General features: G+C 37.9%; 1 protein-coding gene across 2 annotated transcripts in view; it reads left to right on the top strand.

Annotated features, from left to right (window-relative positions):
• The window catches only part of SLC30A9 (solute carrier family 30 member 9), a 74,048-nt gene that overhangs the window by 15,433 nt on the left and 41,347 nt on the right, over nucleotides 1–17,268 (top strand). For both annotated transcript variants that reach the window (XM_081250394.1, XM_081250393.1), the window contains exons 3-7: nucleotides 4,622–4,684; nucleotides 7,128–7,227; nucleotides 9,106–9,198; nucleotides 9,567–9,649; nucleotides 16,842–16,900. In XM_081250394.1, the coding sequence (XP_081106520.1) occupies nucleotides 4,622–4,684; nucleotides 7,128–7,227; nucleotides 9,106–9,198; nucleotides 9,567–9,649; nucleotides 16,842–16,900 (398 nt within the window). The remainder of the gene's footprint in view (nucleotides 1–4,621; nucleotides 4,685–7,127; nucleotides 7,228–9,105; nucleotides 9,199–9,566; nucleotides 9,650–16,841; nucleotides 16,901–17,268) is intronic.

The raw sequence follows: 17,268 nt of genomic DNA, 5'->3' as shown, positions 1-17,268 counted from the left end.
GTTCTGCTTCTCACTTATTGGAGTGATAGACAAAATATACAAAGAGAAAACTAAAGGAGTAGCTGGACTCAAAAAAAGGTATGTTATGTCCAAGAAGTGGAACAGAACATGCCAGGCTCTGGGTTTGTAAGCAGGCACTGGCAGCCAGGAGTTTGGCTCATTTGGGGTAATGGATCTATAAATGCTCCATGCATACCCGGGTATTGGAGTCAGACTCACTGCATGAACTTAGCCACCCACCCTCAAACAGGAGGCTGAAGCTAGCCTCTTCTGTTTGTTACCTGAGGTTCTGTCTTGTAGGAGGCTGTTGGGTAGGGAGGCAAGAGGAAGAACGTGAACTGAAACCTGCTGTTTGCTGGTTTGGAGACTGAACTGAGGGGTCGGAATTTCAAACTGGCAGTGTGTGAGGTCTGGTTCAGGACAGAAGGGTCAGATTGAGTTCTGGGCACTAGAGCATGAGGAGGAGAGTGAAAGGATATATCCTATTCAGAATAAGTTTGCAAATTCTAAAATTTAAAAGTGCACGAAGGATCATATTGCAATATATAAATGAATCGAATCAATATGTTATATACCTTAAACTTATAAAACATTATATGTCAGTTATATCTCAGTAAATCCTAGTGCTAAGAAAGCCAGCAAAATCAACAATCAAATATGAATTAACTCCAGATGATGTTAAAATAACAGCCGAATTGCTTTATTTATTTATTTTTGTTAATTAATTTATTTTTGGCTGTGTTGGGTCTTTGTTGCTGTGTGCGGGCTTTCTCTAGTTGTGGCTAGAGGGGGCTAGTCTTCATTGCGGTGCCCGGACTTTTTATTGTGGTGGCTTCTCTTGTTGTGGAGCAGGGGCTCTAGGCACATGGGCTTCAGTAGTTGTGGCTCGCGAGCTCAGTAGTTGTGGCTTGCGGGCCTCTAGAGCGAAGGCTCAGTAGTTGTGACGCACGGGCTTAGTTGCTCCGCGGCATATGGGATCTTCCCAGACCAGGGCTCAAACCCATGTCCCTTGTATCGGCAGGCGGATTCTTAACCACTGCACCACCAGGGAAGTCCCCTGAATTGCTTTAAATAAGTTTAATATCCTCAAAAGAATAAATGAAGTACTCATATTTTGAAACACAAACTGGCAGAAATAAAAGAACAAGGAAATTTGGGAAAGAGCCAACTATAGAGCTTACAAATGAAAGTGTAATCACTAAAGTAAGAATTTAATAGATTAAATAGCCATAGTCAAGTAGAGAATTAGTAAATTGAAATTCACCCTGAATGAGCATAGGAAAGCAAAAAGATTTTCCAGGAAAATGAAAGAGCTTTAAAAAGGCATGAAGCTCTAGCCTATATTTAATGGGTATTTCAGAGAGAGAGAGAGAAAATAGAGAAATGGTGGAGGAATTATATATAAAGAGATAATGGATGAGAATTTTTCAGAATTTGAGAAAAACAAGGATCTTCAGATCAAAAATACACTTTTAGCACTAAACAGGGTAAATGAAAAGAAACCCATAGATTTCAAAACTGAAACAAGAAACAACCCAACTTAAAAGTTTCCAAAGAGAAAGTCAGCCTGCTATCAGTACAGTTGTTGCTTTCTTGAAGTAGACTTTTTATCTACAACAATATGCAGAAAATAAGGGAGGAGTGATTTGGAGTAATAGCCATGAAAGGGTAAGAGGAAAAATAAATGTTACCCTAGAATTTTATACTTGTCTAAATAATCATTCTATAGGGAAGGCAAAATAAAAACATTTCACATATATAAAGATGACTATCATTTACTACTAACCTACCCACATTAAAAAAAACTATTCAAATATGTATTTCTGTAAGATGTAGAGTAAACTCAGGGAAAGAAGCGTTAGGATATAAAAGGGACAGTGAAAAGCAAGAAGTGGATAAAATGTGTTGGAATGTTAATTATTGATAGTAAAAATAATAAACATTTTATATTAAATGCTACAATTTTAGTCAAGAGTAATAAGATAGAAGAAGTTTTCAGTGGTTAAAGGTTTTTTTCTTGTTCAGAGGAAGGTAGAGATGGGGAATAACTTAACAGATGGTTAGAAAGATTTATAGGAAAGTATGTATGTTAAATTTCTAAATGGAATCATGAAAACAATAGAACTATAATCTTATAAATTTGAAACCAGCATGGGCGTGGGGTGAGAGGAGGATATAGAAAACTTTATAAATCTAACAGATGGCAGGAAAGGCAAAAGAAAAATAAAAGCAAAGGAAAAAAAGGATGGTAAACCGAAGTCAGACAATAAGGTGGCAGAAGTCTAAATCAGGTAACCAAGTAGTCAGGTTTCATGGTGTTGCCTATCATTTATATATACTCATATTCTAAATATGTAGAAATGGTTCATTTGCATTTATTTCATCATTTCCACCTCTATATAAAATAAAATCAATATTTCCTTGATTCCATTCTCTTTTCCAGCTCTTACTGAAAGTCCAGATACTGTTTTCACTTCCTCATCTCCCATTCTCACCTCAACCTGTTGCTCCGTCCCTACTCTTCCTGCTGAAACTGCTGTTGTCAGAAGGTTGCCAGTGATCTTCATGTTGCTGATCCAGTTTTCACTTCTATCCTCTTTTCCCAAAAATACACAAATATCTACTTATAAATCAATTATTATTTTAAACATAGAGGTAATGTAGGAAAGTGGTTAAGAGAGGAGACTAATCGAAATGACTTGGGTTTCAATCCTGACTGTGCTTCCATATTTAAAATACTAGCTGTGTGACTTTGAGGGAAGTTCCAAAACTTCCTGAATAAGATGAAGATAATAATAGTACTTACCTCAGAGCAGTTTTGTGAGGATTAAATGAAATAATGCATGTAAAACACATAGTGTACTGTATGTGGCACATGGTAAATACTTAGTAAATGTTAGCTATTGTTAATAAGCTCCAAAATGTTATATTATTGAATGAAGATATAAATATAAGAGAAAAGGTTTTAAGGGTGAGATTTTTATTACAAAATATTTGATACATATAAAAGAATACATGCTATGTATATGTAAGTTAGAAAGCATAATAAAATCAACGCCTGGGAATTTACCACCTAACCTGAGAACCTTGCATTCTTTTTTTAAAAAAACTTTTTATTTTCTTTATTTATTTATTGTTTATTTGGCTGTGTTGGGTATTCGTCGCTGCATGTGGGCTTTCTCTAGTTGTGGCGAGCGGGGGCTACTCTTTGTTGCGGTATGTGGGCTTCTCATTGCAGTGGCTTCTCTTGTTGCGGAGCACGGACTCTAGGCGTGCGGGCTTCAGTAGTTGTGGCACACGGGGTCAGTAGTTGTGGCTCATGGGCTCTAGAATGCAGGCTCAGTAGTTGTGGTGCACGGGTTTAGTTGCTCCGCGGCATGTGGGATCTTCCCGGACCAGGGCTCGAACCCGTGTCCCCTGCATTGGCAGGCGGATTCTTTTTTTTTTTTTTTTGCGGTACACGGGCCTCTCACTGTTGTGGCCTCTCCCGTTGCGGAGCACAGGTTCTGGACGCGCAGGCTCAGCGGCCATGGCTCACGGGCCCAGCCGCTCCACGGCATGTGGGATCTTCCCGGACCGGGGCACGAACCCGTGTCCCCTGCATCGGCAGGCGGACTCTCAACCACTGCGCCACCAGGGAAGCCTGAGGCTATCATCTCTTCATATGTTTATTGGTTATTTGTATTTCCTTTCCTGTGCAAGTTTGTTCTTGTCTTCTGCCCTGATTTTTTCTAATGGGTTGTCTTTTTGTTAATAGAGAGGAATTCTTAAATATTCTTTTTTTTTTTTTTTTTTTTTTTTTGCGGTACGCAGGCCTCTCACCGTTGCAGCCTCTCCCGTTGCGGAGCACAGGCTCCGGACGCGCAGGCTCAGCGGCCATGGCTCACGGGCCCAGCCGCTCCACGGCATGTGGGATCCTCCCGGACCGGGGTATGAACCCGTGTCCCCTGCATTGGCAGGCGGACTCCCAACCACTGCGCCACCAGGGAAGCCCTTAAATATTCTTGATAGTTATCCTTTGTTGATTATATTTGCTGGATATATCTTCTCCTATTTAAGTCATTAATTTACCTGGAATTGGTTGTTTATGGTGTGAGGTAGATTCCAGTTTTCTTTCATTAAATTTTTTGGAGGGGAGGGAGTTGTACAGTTGTTCCAATAACCACTTAATCGTCATCCTTTCTTCATTGAATAGTATCTATAGAACAGTTTGGAGTGGAAGAATCGACAGCATGTGCCCTTGTTTTAAAGTGATGCATCTAAATTTTCACCATTGAATGCAATGTTTGTTATAGGTTTGCTTTACCCTTTAAGGAAATTCGTTTTTGCCCTAATTTTCTGAAAAAGGTTTGAAACTTGCATGGGTGCTGAATTTTATTAAATGCTCTTTGTTTAGCTCCTGAAATGATTCTATAGTTTTTCTCCTTCAGTCTGTTAATGAGGGGAATTAATAGCTTTTCTAATGTTTAACTACTCTTTCATTCCTAGGATAAATCCAACTTGGTCTATGATAATATTATCTTTTTTATACATTGCCAGATTGTCAGCTAATATTAATTAAGTTTATAGGTTTGTATGAAAACAACTGCTTAATATAACTTTTTAAAAATGAACTTTACAGCAGAGAATATTGGTGCAGAACTGAAAGCTCCACTTATTAAGCAAGAACCTCTCCAAGTACGAGGTAAATATATTTTATTCTATTTTTTATTATAATGGTGTTTTGAATTAGATATGTAAAGTTAGTTTATATAGAGCTCTTTATAGTTATAAGGGTATATTCATTTTTCTTTAAATATATTGACCATAAGGATTTATTCTATTTATAAACTAATTTTCTACTTAAGTTTACTTTGCATTTTAGTCGTAAATTTTATGCAAGTTCTTTTTTCAAAAGCCCAAAGAAAGGAGTAATGGCAAATAAAAATCATCAATTGCTTTATCATTTTTAGAAAAGTAATGTGATTAATAAAGAACAAGAGGCCAACACCTACAGCTTGTTCAAATCCAGGTAGAGTTTGGAGATTCTTGTCTGATTTCCTTTTCTGGGAGTGATTGAGTGATGAAGGGATTCTTGTTTGCAGCTCTCTTCTTTATAACGCCCTATGGCTCCCATCTCCAAAGTAGCATGTTTCATGGAGGTACTAATTCTGTGATTAGGAGTACCATGGCTTTGGCGTCAGACAAAAGTGGATTCAGTTTGTAACTTCAGGACATACTAGCTGTATGGCTTTGGGCAGTTTACTTTATTTCTCTGAGCCTTAGTTTCCTCCCTATAAGATCATGCTAAAAATGGGACTTCTTTTCTAGGATAACTTTGGAGATGATAGTGTACAGTCACAATTAAGAATACTTAATGTTGCTTATCATCAGTAATCTGGGCTCGGAAGGCCAACAGGGATTTCTAGCTACTGTGAAGAAATTATTTAAAAGTAAGGTAAAAAAAACCCTAATCTTTTTGAAGAACGATGTAATTCTCCTCTCTGATCCAGAGAAGTTTATTTGGATTTAGAATTTTAGGATTTTTAGAGTAAGGTAGTTTAGAGAAACTCATGCAAAAAGAAACCTGAACTTCTTTTTTTTTTTTTTTTTTTTGCGGTATGTGGGCCTCACGCTGTTGTGGCCTCTCCCGTTGCGGAGCACAGGCTCTGGACGCGCAGGCTCAACGGCCATGGCTCACGGGCCCAGCCGCTCCGCGGCATGTGGGATCTTCCCGGACTGGGGCACGAACCCGTGTCCCCTGCATCGGCAGGTGGGCTCTCAACCACTGCGCCACCAGGGAAGCCCTGAACTTCTTTATATACTTTTTTTCAAATAAGGTTTTGGTTTTTATATTGAACTTTATTTTTGAAATGTTCTTGTTAACTATTATTTGTGCATTTGATTTTAATAGTTCGTGTGTTATTTTAAGATTCTTTTTACTTACTGTAGTGATGGATAATTTTCGTCTTAATTTATTCTTTCAACTTGTAAGTACAATAGAAAACTCAATAGTTACTAGACATTAGAATAGAATATGAAGTGACTAGGTGACAGTTTTCAGAGATTTGCTTATGTTATTTATCTGTGTTTTGTGACCAAAAGTCTCACTTTATAAAAATGAACAGAACAATGTTGACTGTAATTTTTAATTCATAGACTATAATTGATGCCAAATTGGTATTTTATTTTATTATTGATGTCTCTGGCTTTTTTATGAACAGGTTGATACTTGATAATAGGAAGAATTTAGAAGGCAGTATTTTACCTATAGTCTATAATTAACTTCCTATAATTTTTAACTGATAAAAATGTTCCTTATAGTTACTTCATCTTTGTTACATTATGTGAAATTGCCCAGTGACTTTCAGACTTTTTTGACTGCAACCCACTTAAGAAATACTAATGATCTAGTATATATATAGATTATTATATGTAACTGAAAAGTTTTCACAAAAAGTGCTTATTCTTCATTATGTGCAGTACTCTTTGATTACTTTCTATTTTCATTTTTTATAAAATGCTGGTTTCACCAGTGTTTGTAAAACACCAAACCAGTGTCTAATTTTTTTTTTTTTTTTTTGCGGTATGCGGGCCTCTCACTGTTGTGGCCTCTCCCGTTGCGGAGCACAGGCTCCGGACGCGCAGGCTCAGCGGCCACGGCTCACGGGCCCAGCCACTCTGCGACACGCGGGATCCTCCCGTACCAGGGGACGAACCCGCGTCCCCTGCATCGGCAGGCAGACTGTCAACCACTGCGCCACCAGGGAAGCCCCAGCGTCTTAATTTTTTATTGAAACTTCAGTTCATTTTCATTTAGGCCCTAAGCAATTTAAATTGTACTAGTACGATTTAAACAGACCAGTAATACCTATACAAGGTATCCTTTAGACAAAGGGTTGACATTTTGTCATCAGTTACTGATGAACTATAGAGATAAAGCTGGGTGGTCACAAGTGTAATTCTGTCCTATTCTGTACTTGGAGTAAACTTTTTTTTTTCTGACGCCGTTCAGTGCATTAGGAAAAACAGTTTTCTGTGGAATTCATTAGTGAATCCACTTAAAACTCAGCATATGTTCATCTTCAAATGTGTTTTCCAATGTGCATATTTATATTTAGTATGTTTTCCTATATTTTTGGTTTTAGTCAAAGCAGTCCTTAAAAAGAGGGAATATGGACCAAAGTACACTCAGAATAATTTCATCACTGGAGTCAGAGCAATGAATGAGTTCTGCCTCAAATCCAGGTACAGTAATTTTTTAAAAATTGGGTAGTTTGCTCTATCTAATCTAAATAACCAGTTATTTCCTAGAATTTGTTACCCGCTAACATCCATGTGGAAACTTTACCATGGCTCCTTCCTAAATTGAAGAAGTATTTTTATTCAGTTAAAAAAATGTTACAGGGCTTCCCTGGTGGCGCAGTGGTTGAGAGTCCGCCTGCCGATGCAGGGGACACGGGTTCGTGCCCTGGTCTGGGGGCTGGGCTCGTGAGCTGTGGCCGCTGAGCCTGCGCGTCCGGAGCCTGTGCTCCACAACGGGAGAGGCCACAACAGTGAGAGGCCCGCGTACCGCAAAAAAAAAAAAAAAAAAAAAAAAAAAAGTTAACAATTTTTAGCTTACTAAACTGAAGGCTGCTCCAGCACGAGCAGTTCCAGTGTTTCTTGGCTCCTTTAACTCAAAAAGGAAGGTTCTTCAATATCTTTGTGTCACACAAGAACCTTAGGAGTTTTATTGTTATGTTAATATGTAGCAAAATTATCAATAAGATTATTTGCATATTTGTATAACTTTAAAATTTTGTTTTTTTTGGTAAAGCAATTTTATTATGTTTATGTTCACACTCCAGCTGTGATTCATGTTGAGTATAAATTATTTTCCTTCTTTCTGGTATCTTGTTATTAATTTTCTTGTAATTAAAGAGATTTAGTGAGGTATTTTACACAAATTTAAACTTTTCCCCCTCTTTTGTGTGTTTACCTAGAAGAACCATATTTATGTGCAAGATTTCTTGGCAATTTCGACATCAGATGATCTAGCCTCCCCCACCCCACCCCACCCCCAGCCCATGGTCGTATCGTCTATGGTATAATATCAAGAAATAAGGATTCCTGTAATCAGTTTTATAACTTGCATAACTATTGAAACAACAACCAGTTATAATAATGATATAAAACTATATTCTGTTTCACATACAACAATTCTGTGAGTTAAGTAGGTTAGGTATTGCTATCTCCACATTATAGACCAGGGAACATAATAAAGAGTGATGACGTAGCTTATTTAGTGAGTCAGTGACAGAGAGGGAACCAGAATATATATCTTTTGTTACTTGGTCCAGACTTTTTTTATTGATGTGTGATGGTTGATTGTTGAACTTACTTTATTTTATTTATTTATTTTTTGACTGCGCCACACAGCTTGCAGGATCTTATCCCTGACTGGGGATTGAACCCAGGCCATGGCAGTGAGAGCCTGGAATCCTAACCATTAGGCCACCAAGAAACGCCCCAGATTTTTATTTATAGGTCTTTTCGTTGCTATTACAAACTTTCCTTAGGAAGACCAATGATCAAATTTAGTATGACTATTTAGCAGTGACTTGATGAATGTATAAACCTTTCAGAATTTAAGAGAAAGGAAAATAATTAAATAGCATGAAATTGACACATATTCTTTATAACTTGGTATCTATGAATGATATTACCACTTAGTATTAATCTGGATATAAACAAATGACTGTAAATTTTAAATTTAAATTCTTAAATAGAGGGATAATAGTCTAATGCATGTTCTTTCCACTTTTCGCTTTCTTTCTTCATACATCAGACATTGCAATGGTGTGTCCCTAGCAGATAAAATGCAAGCACTAATAAAGGAATTGACTCTCTACATATTATGTTATGGTATCTATATTGAGCACCAAGAATAATTCTTAGTGTTTCAACTGTCTCTAAGTCACTTTTGTGTACAAAATGTCATCTTTAAACTGCTTTTTACAGGCTGTACAGATTTAGCTATTAAATTGAGGATCAGTGTAGTGGCTTTTATCTGCCCGTAATCCTTTTAAGTACATGAACCACATGAACCTTGTCTGAATAAATTCAACATGTTTCTTTCTTCAGTGATCTAGAACAACTTCGAAAAATCAGACGACGAAGTCCTCATGAAGATACCGAGTCCTTTACTGTTTACTTGAGATCAGATGTGGAGGCAAAGTAAGAATATAGTTCTTTTAGAATAAAAATACAAGCTGAATTTGGGATTAATAAAAATGTATTTTAGACAGACTCAGAATTTTTAAAATGACATGTTTTAAAAGCAGAATATTTTTACATTTCTAAATTTATCTGAGAGTTACTAGTATGTACTAGTTAGCAAAAAAGTCATAATTTATGAGAAAATTTGCCGTTGAACTTACTCTTATTGTTTAGATTTAATTTAGAAAAATTTAAGTGCTTTATATTTTTCCTAAAGGACCTTATGCTTTGTTGTTAAATTCTCATATAGTTTTAGTTATCTAGATTTAAATATGATTATAATAAAGTCATTAAAATTGTCATTATTGGTGGTTGTGTGTACACAGATCTTTGGAAGTTTGGGGAAGCCCTGAAGCTCTTGCCAGAGAGAAAAAACTTCGTAAGGAAGCAGAAATAGAATATAGAGAAAGTAAGTATATTAAATTTACAGCTAGGTTAACTGAAAAGCAACTTGTAAGTAAGACCTGTGCCTATGATAACTATGCCCTCCCTAGTGGTTGCCCACCTCTTGGCTTTGATTTGTTGCTTCTAGCAAATACCAGTTTTCATTTTGGGATTCAATTATTTTATAAAAACAGTATTATTTGTTTTCTCCTCTATAGCTTTTTTCTTTTTTTCTTTTTTTGCGGTACGTGGGCCTCTCACTGTTGTGGCCTCTCCCATTGCGGAGCACAGGCTCTGGAAGCACAGGCTCAGCAGCCGTGGCTCACGGGCCCAGCCACTCCGCGGCATGTGGGATCTTCCTGGACCAGGGCACGAACCCGTCCGTGTCCCCTGCATCGGCAGGCGGACTCTCAACCACTGCCACCAGGGAAGCCCTAGTTTCTTTTTTTTTAATTTGTTTTTCAGTGAGGTTACATTGGTTTATAACATATATTTCATGTGTACAACATTATATTTCTACTTCTGTTTACCCTACAGTGTGATCACCACCAAAAATTTAGTTTCCGTCTGTTACTGTACAGTTGATCCATTTTACCTGTTTCACCCTCAAGTAACCACTACTGTTTTCTTTACCTACATTTTTGGTTTGCTTTGGGTTGTTCATTTATTTCATTTGTTTGTTTGTTTGTTTTTTATATTCCACATGAGTGAAATCATATGGTATTTATATCTCTCCATCTGACTTGTCTCACTTAGCAGATGGCAAGAGTTCACCTTTTTTATGACTGAGTAGTATTCCATTGAGTAAAAATACCACATCTTTATCCATTCATCTGTTGTTGGGCGCTTAGGTTGTTTCCATATCTTGGCTATTGAAAATAAATGCTACAATGAATATAGAGGTGTGTATATCTTTTCTAATTAGTGTTTTCATATTCTTTGGATTGAATACCTAAAAATGGGATAGCTGGATCATATGGTAATTTTATTCTTAATTTTCTGAGGAATCTCCATACTGTTCTCCTTAGTAGGCTGCACTAATTTGCATTCCCATCAACAGTGCATATAGTTTTCCTTTTCTCCACATCCTCACCAACACTTGTTTTTTCTTGCCTTTTTGATACTAGCCAGTCGAACAGGCGTGAGGTGATGTCTCATCGTGTTTTGATTTGCATTTCCCTAATAATTAGTGATGTTGAACATCTTTTCATATTCTGTTGGCCATCTGTATGAAAAAATGTCTTTGGAAAAATGCCTATTCAGCTCCCCTGCATTTTTTAATTGGTTTTTGTTGTTGTTGTTGTTGTTTAATTGGGTTGTCTATATTTTTTGGATATTAACCCCTTATCAGATATTTTATTTCTTTTCCCATTCATTAGGTTGGTTGTCTTTTCATTTTGTTGATGGTTTTTTTTGCTGTGCAGGAGCTTTTTAGTTTGTTGTAGTCCTGTTTGTTTATTTTTGCTTTTGTTTCCCTTACCTGAGGATATATAGCTAGAAAGATAGAGTGAAGACCGATGTCAGAGTGTACTGCTTATGTTTTCTTCTAGGAGTTTTATGGTTTCAAGCCTTACACTGAGGTCTTTAATCCGTTCTATGTTGATTTTTGTTTAAGGTGTGAGATAATGGCCTAGTTTCATCTTTTTGCATGTAACTGTCCCATTGTCCCAATTTTCCCAACTAATGAGTTGAAGAGACTGTCCTTCTTCCACTGTGTGATATTTGCTCCTTTGTCATAAATTAATTGTCCATATATGTGTGGGTCTCTTTCTGGGCTCTAAATTCTGTTCCACTGATGTATGTCTCTGTTTTTTTGCCAATACCATGCTGTTTTGATCACTATGGCTTTGTAACTTAGTTTGAAATCAGGGCATATGATACCTCCAGCTTTATTCTTTTCTCTCAGTATTGCTTTGGCTATTTGGGGTCTTTTGTGGTTTCATAAAACTTTTAGAATTTTTTGGTTCTATTTCTGTGAAAAACGTCCTTGGGGTTTTGATAGGGATGTGTTGAGTCTGTAGCTGAAATGTTTTTTTTTTTTAATTGGCTTATAGTTATTTTACAATGTTGTGTTAGTTTCTCCTGTACAGCAAAGTGAAGTAGAGTTCCCTGTGCTATACAGCAGGTTCTCATTAGTTATTTTATACATATTAGTGTATATATGTCAGTCCCAATCTCCCAATTCATACCATCCCTCCTTTCCCCGCTTGGTGTCCATACATTTGTTCTCTATGTGTGTCTCTATTTCTGCCTTGCAAACAGGTTCATCTGTACCATTTTTCTAGATTCTACATATATGCATTCATATACAATATTTGTTTTTCTCTTTCTGACTTCCTTCACTCTGTATGACAGTCTCTAGGTCCATTCACATCTCTACAAATGACCTAGTTTTGTTCCTTTTTATGGCTGAGTAATATTCCATTGTACATATGTACCATATCTTCTTTATCTATTTGTCTGTCAGTGGGCATTTAGGTTGTTTCCATGACCTGGCTATTGTAAATAGTGCCGCAATGAACATTGGGGTGCATGTGTCTTTTTTTTTTTTAATAAATTTATTTATTTTATTTATTTGTTTTTGGCTCCTTTGGGTCTTGGTTGTGGTGCATGGGCTTCTCATTGCAGTGGCTTCTCTTGTTGCTGAGCACAGGCTCTAGGCACGCAGGCTCAGTAGTTGTGGCACATGGGCTCGGTTGCTCCATGGCATGTGGGATCTTCCTGGACCAGGGTTTGAACCCATGTCCCCTGCATTGGCAGGCAGATTCTTAACCAGTGCGCCACCAGGGAAGCCTGCATGTGTCTTTTTGAGTTATGGTTTTCTCGTAACTGGCCAGGAGTTGGATTGCTGGGTCATATGGTAATTCTGTTTTTAGTTTTTTTTTTTTTTTTTCTTTGCAGTACGCGAGCCTCTCACTGTTGTGGCCTCTCCCGTTGCGGAGCACAGGCTCCAGACACGCAGGCTTAGCGGCCATGGCTCACGGGCCCAGCCGCTTCGCGGCATGTGGGATCTTCCCGGACCAGGGCACGAACCCATGTCCCCTGCATCAGCATGCGGACTCTCAACCACTGTGCCACCAGGGAAGCCCTATTTTTATTTTTTAAGGAACCTCCATACTGTTCTCCATAGTGGTTGTATCAATTTACATTCCCACCAACAGTGCAAGAGGGTTCCCTTTTCTCCGCACCCTCTCCTGTAGCTGAAATGTTTACCTTTTTTTTTTTTTTTTTTTTGGCTGAACTGCACGGCTTGTGGGATCTTAGTTCCATGACCAGGGATTGAACCCGTGCCCTCTGTAGTGGAAGTGCAGAGTCCTAACCACTGGAGCACCACAGAATTCCATGAAATGTTTACTTTTGATGAAAGAAATATGTGTGAGGGTCAGGGAGCCCCAGAATTGTGGTATCACTATTCAGTTACTGGCTTCCATTGGGTTTCTTTATAGGCAGTACAGGTGCTAATATAGGGTATGATGAAATCTTCGAGTAGGGCATAATCCATTGGGGAATTAGATACTTGTACTACAGTTACAGTTCTGTTACTCTATGGAACTGAACGGTAATGTGACAGGATTAAAGCAGAGATAGACGTGCTAGTGTCTGCAAAAATTAGACTTTTTTTTTTTTTTTTTTTTGGTCAGGCCCTATTTAGGAGGATTCTGACTTCTTTAACTATATTTCTAAGTTCTGCATAGGACCAAGGCTTAAAGGTGACAATATTTCCTTCTCCTCATGAGCTGATGAAATTTCTAGGTGGAAATTATGAGACAGTTGTCAGTAGCACAGGAAGAAAAGGGGTTGGGAGAGTTTTTTGAGTGTGTGGGTGTTCAGCGTCAAGAGGGACAGCAGTGGGTAGGAAGGAGATCAGGAGATCAGGAAGAACGTGAAGAAGACATGAATGGAAGAAAAGAACAAAGTAGGCAAAGTCGTGGTGCTCAACTTCACTTTGGCCAGTGGAAACATCTCAGATTGGCTCCGAAGTACTTTTGTCATAATCCAGGTACTGTTGTAGCATCCTTGCTTTTAGGTACAATAAGATGTTTCAGGTTTATTTAGTATATTCCTGCCCCAGATTGAGAATCAGCCATTTCTAATAGAAGACCCTTTCCTTTTAATAGGAAATAAAATTGAGAGACCTGTGGGCATTAGGGACACTCATTCTTAACAGGTTGAGGTATTTTTAAGGTCTTTTCAGTGGACAGAGTTAGGAAATACTTTTTGTTTCTTAAGAAAAAATACGTAGGTTTTTCTGATAAACGTTGTTTCTTTTCTTTTTGTATCTCTTACACTGAAAATCTTATTTCTTAATTCATTAACATAATTAATTACATTTTTGGTTTGTTCCTATATGTGAATACACACAGAGAGAATACAGTGTAGTTTCAAACTAACAGGATCGATATTGCTGTCAAGGTGTTTTAAGATTTCTGTTTTTCTTTTTGTCCTTATTATATATCCCACTAGGGATATATAGTCAAATGTCTACGCTTTAAAGTCACTTTTAATTTCTCTTTGTATGCATAAACCATCTAACAGATGTAAAATCAGCTTCATTTGTTTCATTTTGCTTTAGATGTTGAGAAATTATTTTTATTTTATAATTCTGTAAAATGTTTACACGATTCCAAAGTGACCTTTACCAGACAAAACACTTCAGAGAAGTTTAGCTCCCATGTCTGTCTTCTCTACCCTACTCCCTCTCTCTAACATAGGTAACTGTTTAAAAAATTAGTTTGGGGTCTTTCCTGGTGGTGCAGTGGTTAAGAATCCACCTGCCAATGCAGGGGACACGGGTTCGAGCCCTGGTCCGGGAAGATCCCACATGCCACAGAGCAACTAAGCCCATGCACCACAGCTACTGAGCCTGCGCTCTAGAGCCTGCGAGCCACAGCTACTGAAGCCCGCGCGTCTATAGTGCGTGTTCCACAACAAGAGAAGCCACCACAGTGAGAAGCCTGTGCACCACAACGAAGAGTAGCCCCCGCTCGCTGCAACTAGAAAGCCCATGCACATCAACAAAGACCCAACACAGCCGAAAATAAATAAAATAAAATAATTTAAAAAAATTTAGTTTGGGGGTTATTTTTTCCATTTAAAAAAATGCAAGGGGGCCTCCCTGGTGGCGCAGTGGTTGAGAGTCCGCCTGCCGATGCAGGGGATACGGGTTCGTGCCCCGGTCTGGGAGGATCCCATGTGCCGCGGAGCGGCTGGGCCCGTGAGCCATGGCCGCTGGGCCTGCGCGTCCGGAGCCTGTGCTCCGCGGCGGGAGAGGCCACAGCAGTGAGAGGCCCGCATACCGCAAAAAGAAAAAAAAAAAAAAAAAAAAAAAAAAAAAAATGCAAGGGCTTCCCTGGTGGCGCAGTGGTTGAGAATCTGCCTGCCAATGCAGGGGATATGGGTTCGAGCCCTGGTCTGGGAAGATCCCACATGCCACGGAGCAACTGGGCTCGTGAGCCACAACTACTGAGCCTGCGTGTCTGGAGCCTGTGCTCTGCAACAAGAGAGGCCGCGATAGTGAGAGGCCCGCGCGCTGCGATGAAGAGTGGCCCCCGCTTGCCACGACTAGAGAAAGCCCTCGCAGAGGAACGAAGACCCAACACAGCCAAAAATAAATAATTAAAAATAAATTTTAAAAAATGCAATAAAATAGCATACATACTGGTAATTTAGACTCCCCTTTTCATAAATAAGGCATACTATGCATACTTTCTGTGCTTGCTTTTTTTTTTTTTTTACTTGATAATATGTCCTGGAGAATATTCCATAGCAGGAAATAGAGATATTTCTTCATTTTTTTTATAATACTCCAGTTTGGGGGGTACACCATTGTTTATTCAGTTATTTCCTCCGAGGTCATTTCCAGTATTTTGCTAGTAAAATAATGGTAACCATGAATAGCCTTGTACATATATTAAAGGAAATATTTAAAGTACAGAATTTGAGAAAGCACGGTAATAGAAAAATATTTTTTCCTGTATTTTTAAACTTTGAGCTAACAATGAAGAATTGGTTCTTGTATTTTTTAGTTAATACTGAGAAGAGAATCTTAGCAGACTGCCTTTATCTCATTACAAAAATACAACATACAGTTTATCATTTTAACTGTTTTTATGTGTACAGTTCAGAAGTGCTAAGTATATTCACATTGTTATGAAACATTTCCAGAAAATGTTCTTCTGGAACCTTTTTCATCTTGCAAAACTGCAACTATACATGTTAAACAATTCCCTTCTCCCTCTCCCTTGAGCCCCTAGTAACTACTATTCTTTTTTCTACTTCTATGAATTTGACTACTGTAGATACCTCACATAAACGGAATCATACAGTATTTGTCTTTTTGACTAAGTTATTTCACTTAGCATAATGTCCTCAAGGTTCATGCATGTGACAGGGTTTCCTTTCTCCTGAAGTCTAAATAATATTCCATTGTATGCATATACCACATTTTGTTTATCCATTTATTCGTCCATGGATGTTTTGGTTGCTTTCACTTCTTGCCCATTGTGAATGGTGCTACTGTGTGCTGCTGTGAATTTGGGTGTGAAAATGCCTCTTTGAGACTGTGCTTTCATTTTTTTTGCATATATACCCAGAAGTGGGATTGCTAGATCATATGGTAGTTTTTAATTGTTTTGAGGAACCTCCATGTTTTCCATGGCAGTTGCAATATTTTATAATCCTACCAACATACTCAAGATTTCCAATTTCTCTACATCCTTGCCTATACTTGTTACTATTATTATTGTTTTTTTGGCTGTGCTCTGTGGCGTGTGGGATCTTAGTTCCCTGACCAGTGATCAAACCTGTGCTCCCTGCATTGGGAGTGTGGAGTCTTAACCACTGGACCACCAGGGAAGTCCCTATACTTGTTATTTTCTGTTGTTTTTGTTTTTGTTTTTGTTTTGATAGTAGCCATTCTGATGGGTGTGAAGTGATACCTCATTGTGGTTTTGATTTGCATTTCTCTGATGATTAGTGATACGAGCATCTTTTCATATGCCTGTTGGCCATCTGTATATCATCTTTGGAGAAAAGTATTCAAATCCTTTGCCTATTTCTTAATCAAGTTGCAAATTCAGATTTCTTCTAATAACATATTTTTGTTGGTAGCTAGTAGAAGATGATTTAATGTAGTCTTAGAATAATTGTGTTAATCTAAAATGTGACTGATAAGAATATGTATGACCTAAATGTATTGTGTAATTCTTTTCTTATAGGGTTATTTAGAAACCAAAAAATATTGAGAGAATATAGAGAGTTTCTGGGAAATACCAAGGTAAGGATATCTTTCGGTTAATGTTATGTGTGTATGTGTTGCACAGAAAATCCTAGTATCAGTCCATGGTGAAAATCTAACATGTCTGTGATCCTATACTAAGATTTTCTTAAGTAGATTGTAATTTACTGAATTACAGTCTCTTTGCTTCTGTCTGTTTTTCTTAAAATTAAAAAAATTGGGACATAAGTTCTTTTTAAATTCATAACTGTGTTATACACATAAGCATATAGATATAGATGATTTATTTTGTTAGATTTTTAGCAAGATTTAGCTCTTGTATACACCTTTAATTTCCTTTATTCTTTTTCCTTCTACTCTTAACCTTGTTTAACATTCAAAGTGCTAATCCTCTGCTTGTACCCAAG

Source organism: Mesoplodon bidens, assembly GCF_964165515.1.
Source record: "Mesoplodon bidens genome assembly, chromosome: 1".
In the NCBI taxonomy this organism is placed as follows: Eukaryota; Metazoa; Chordata; class Mammalia; order Artiodactyla; family Ziphiidae; genus Mesoplodon; species Mesoplodon bidens.
The sequence above is the reverse complement of the archived record's forward strand: the minus strand, read 5'-3'. Positions and strand labels throughout refer to the sequence as shown.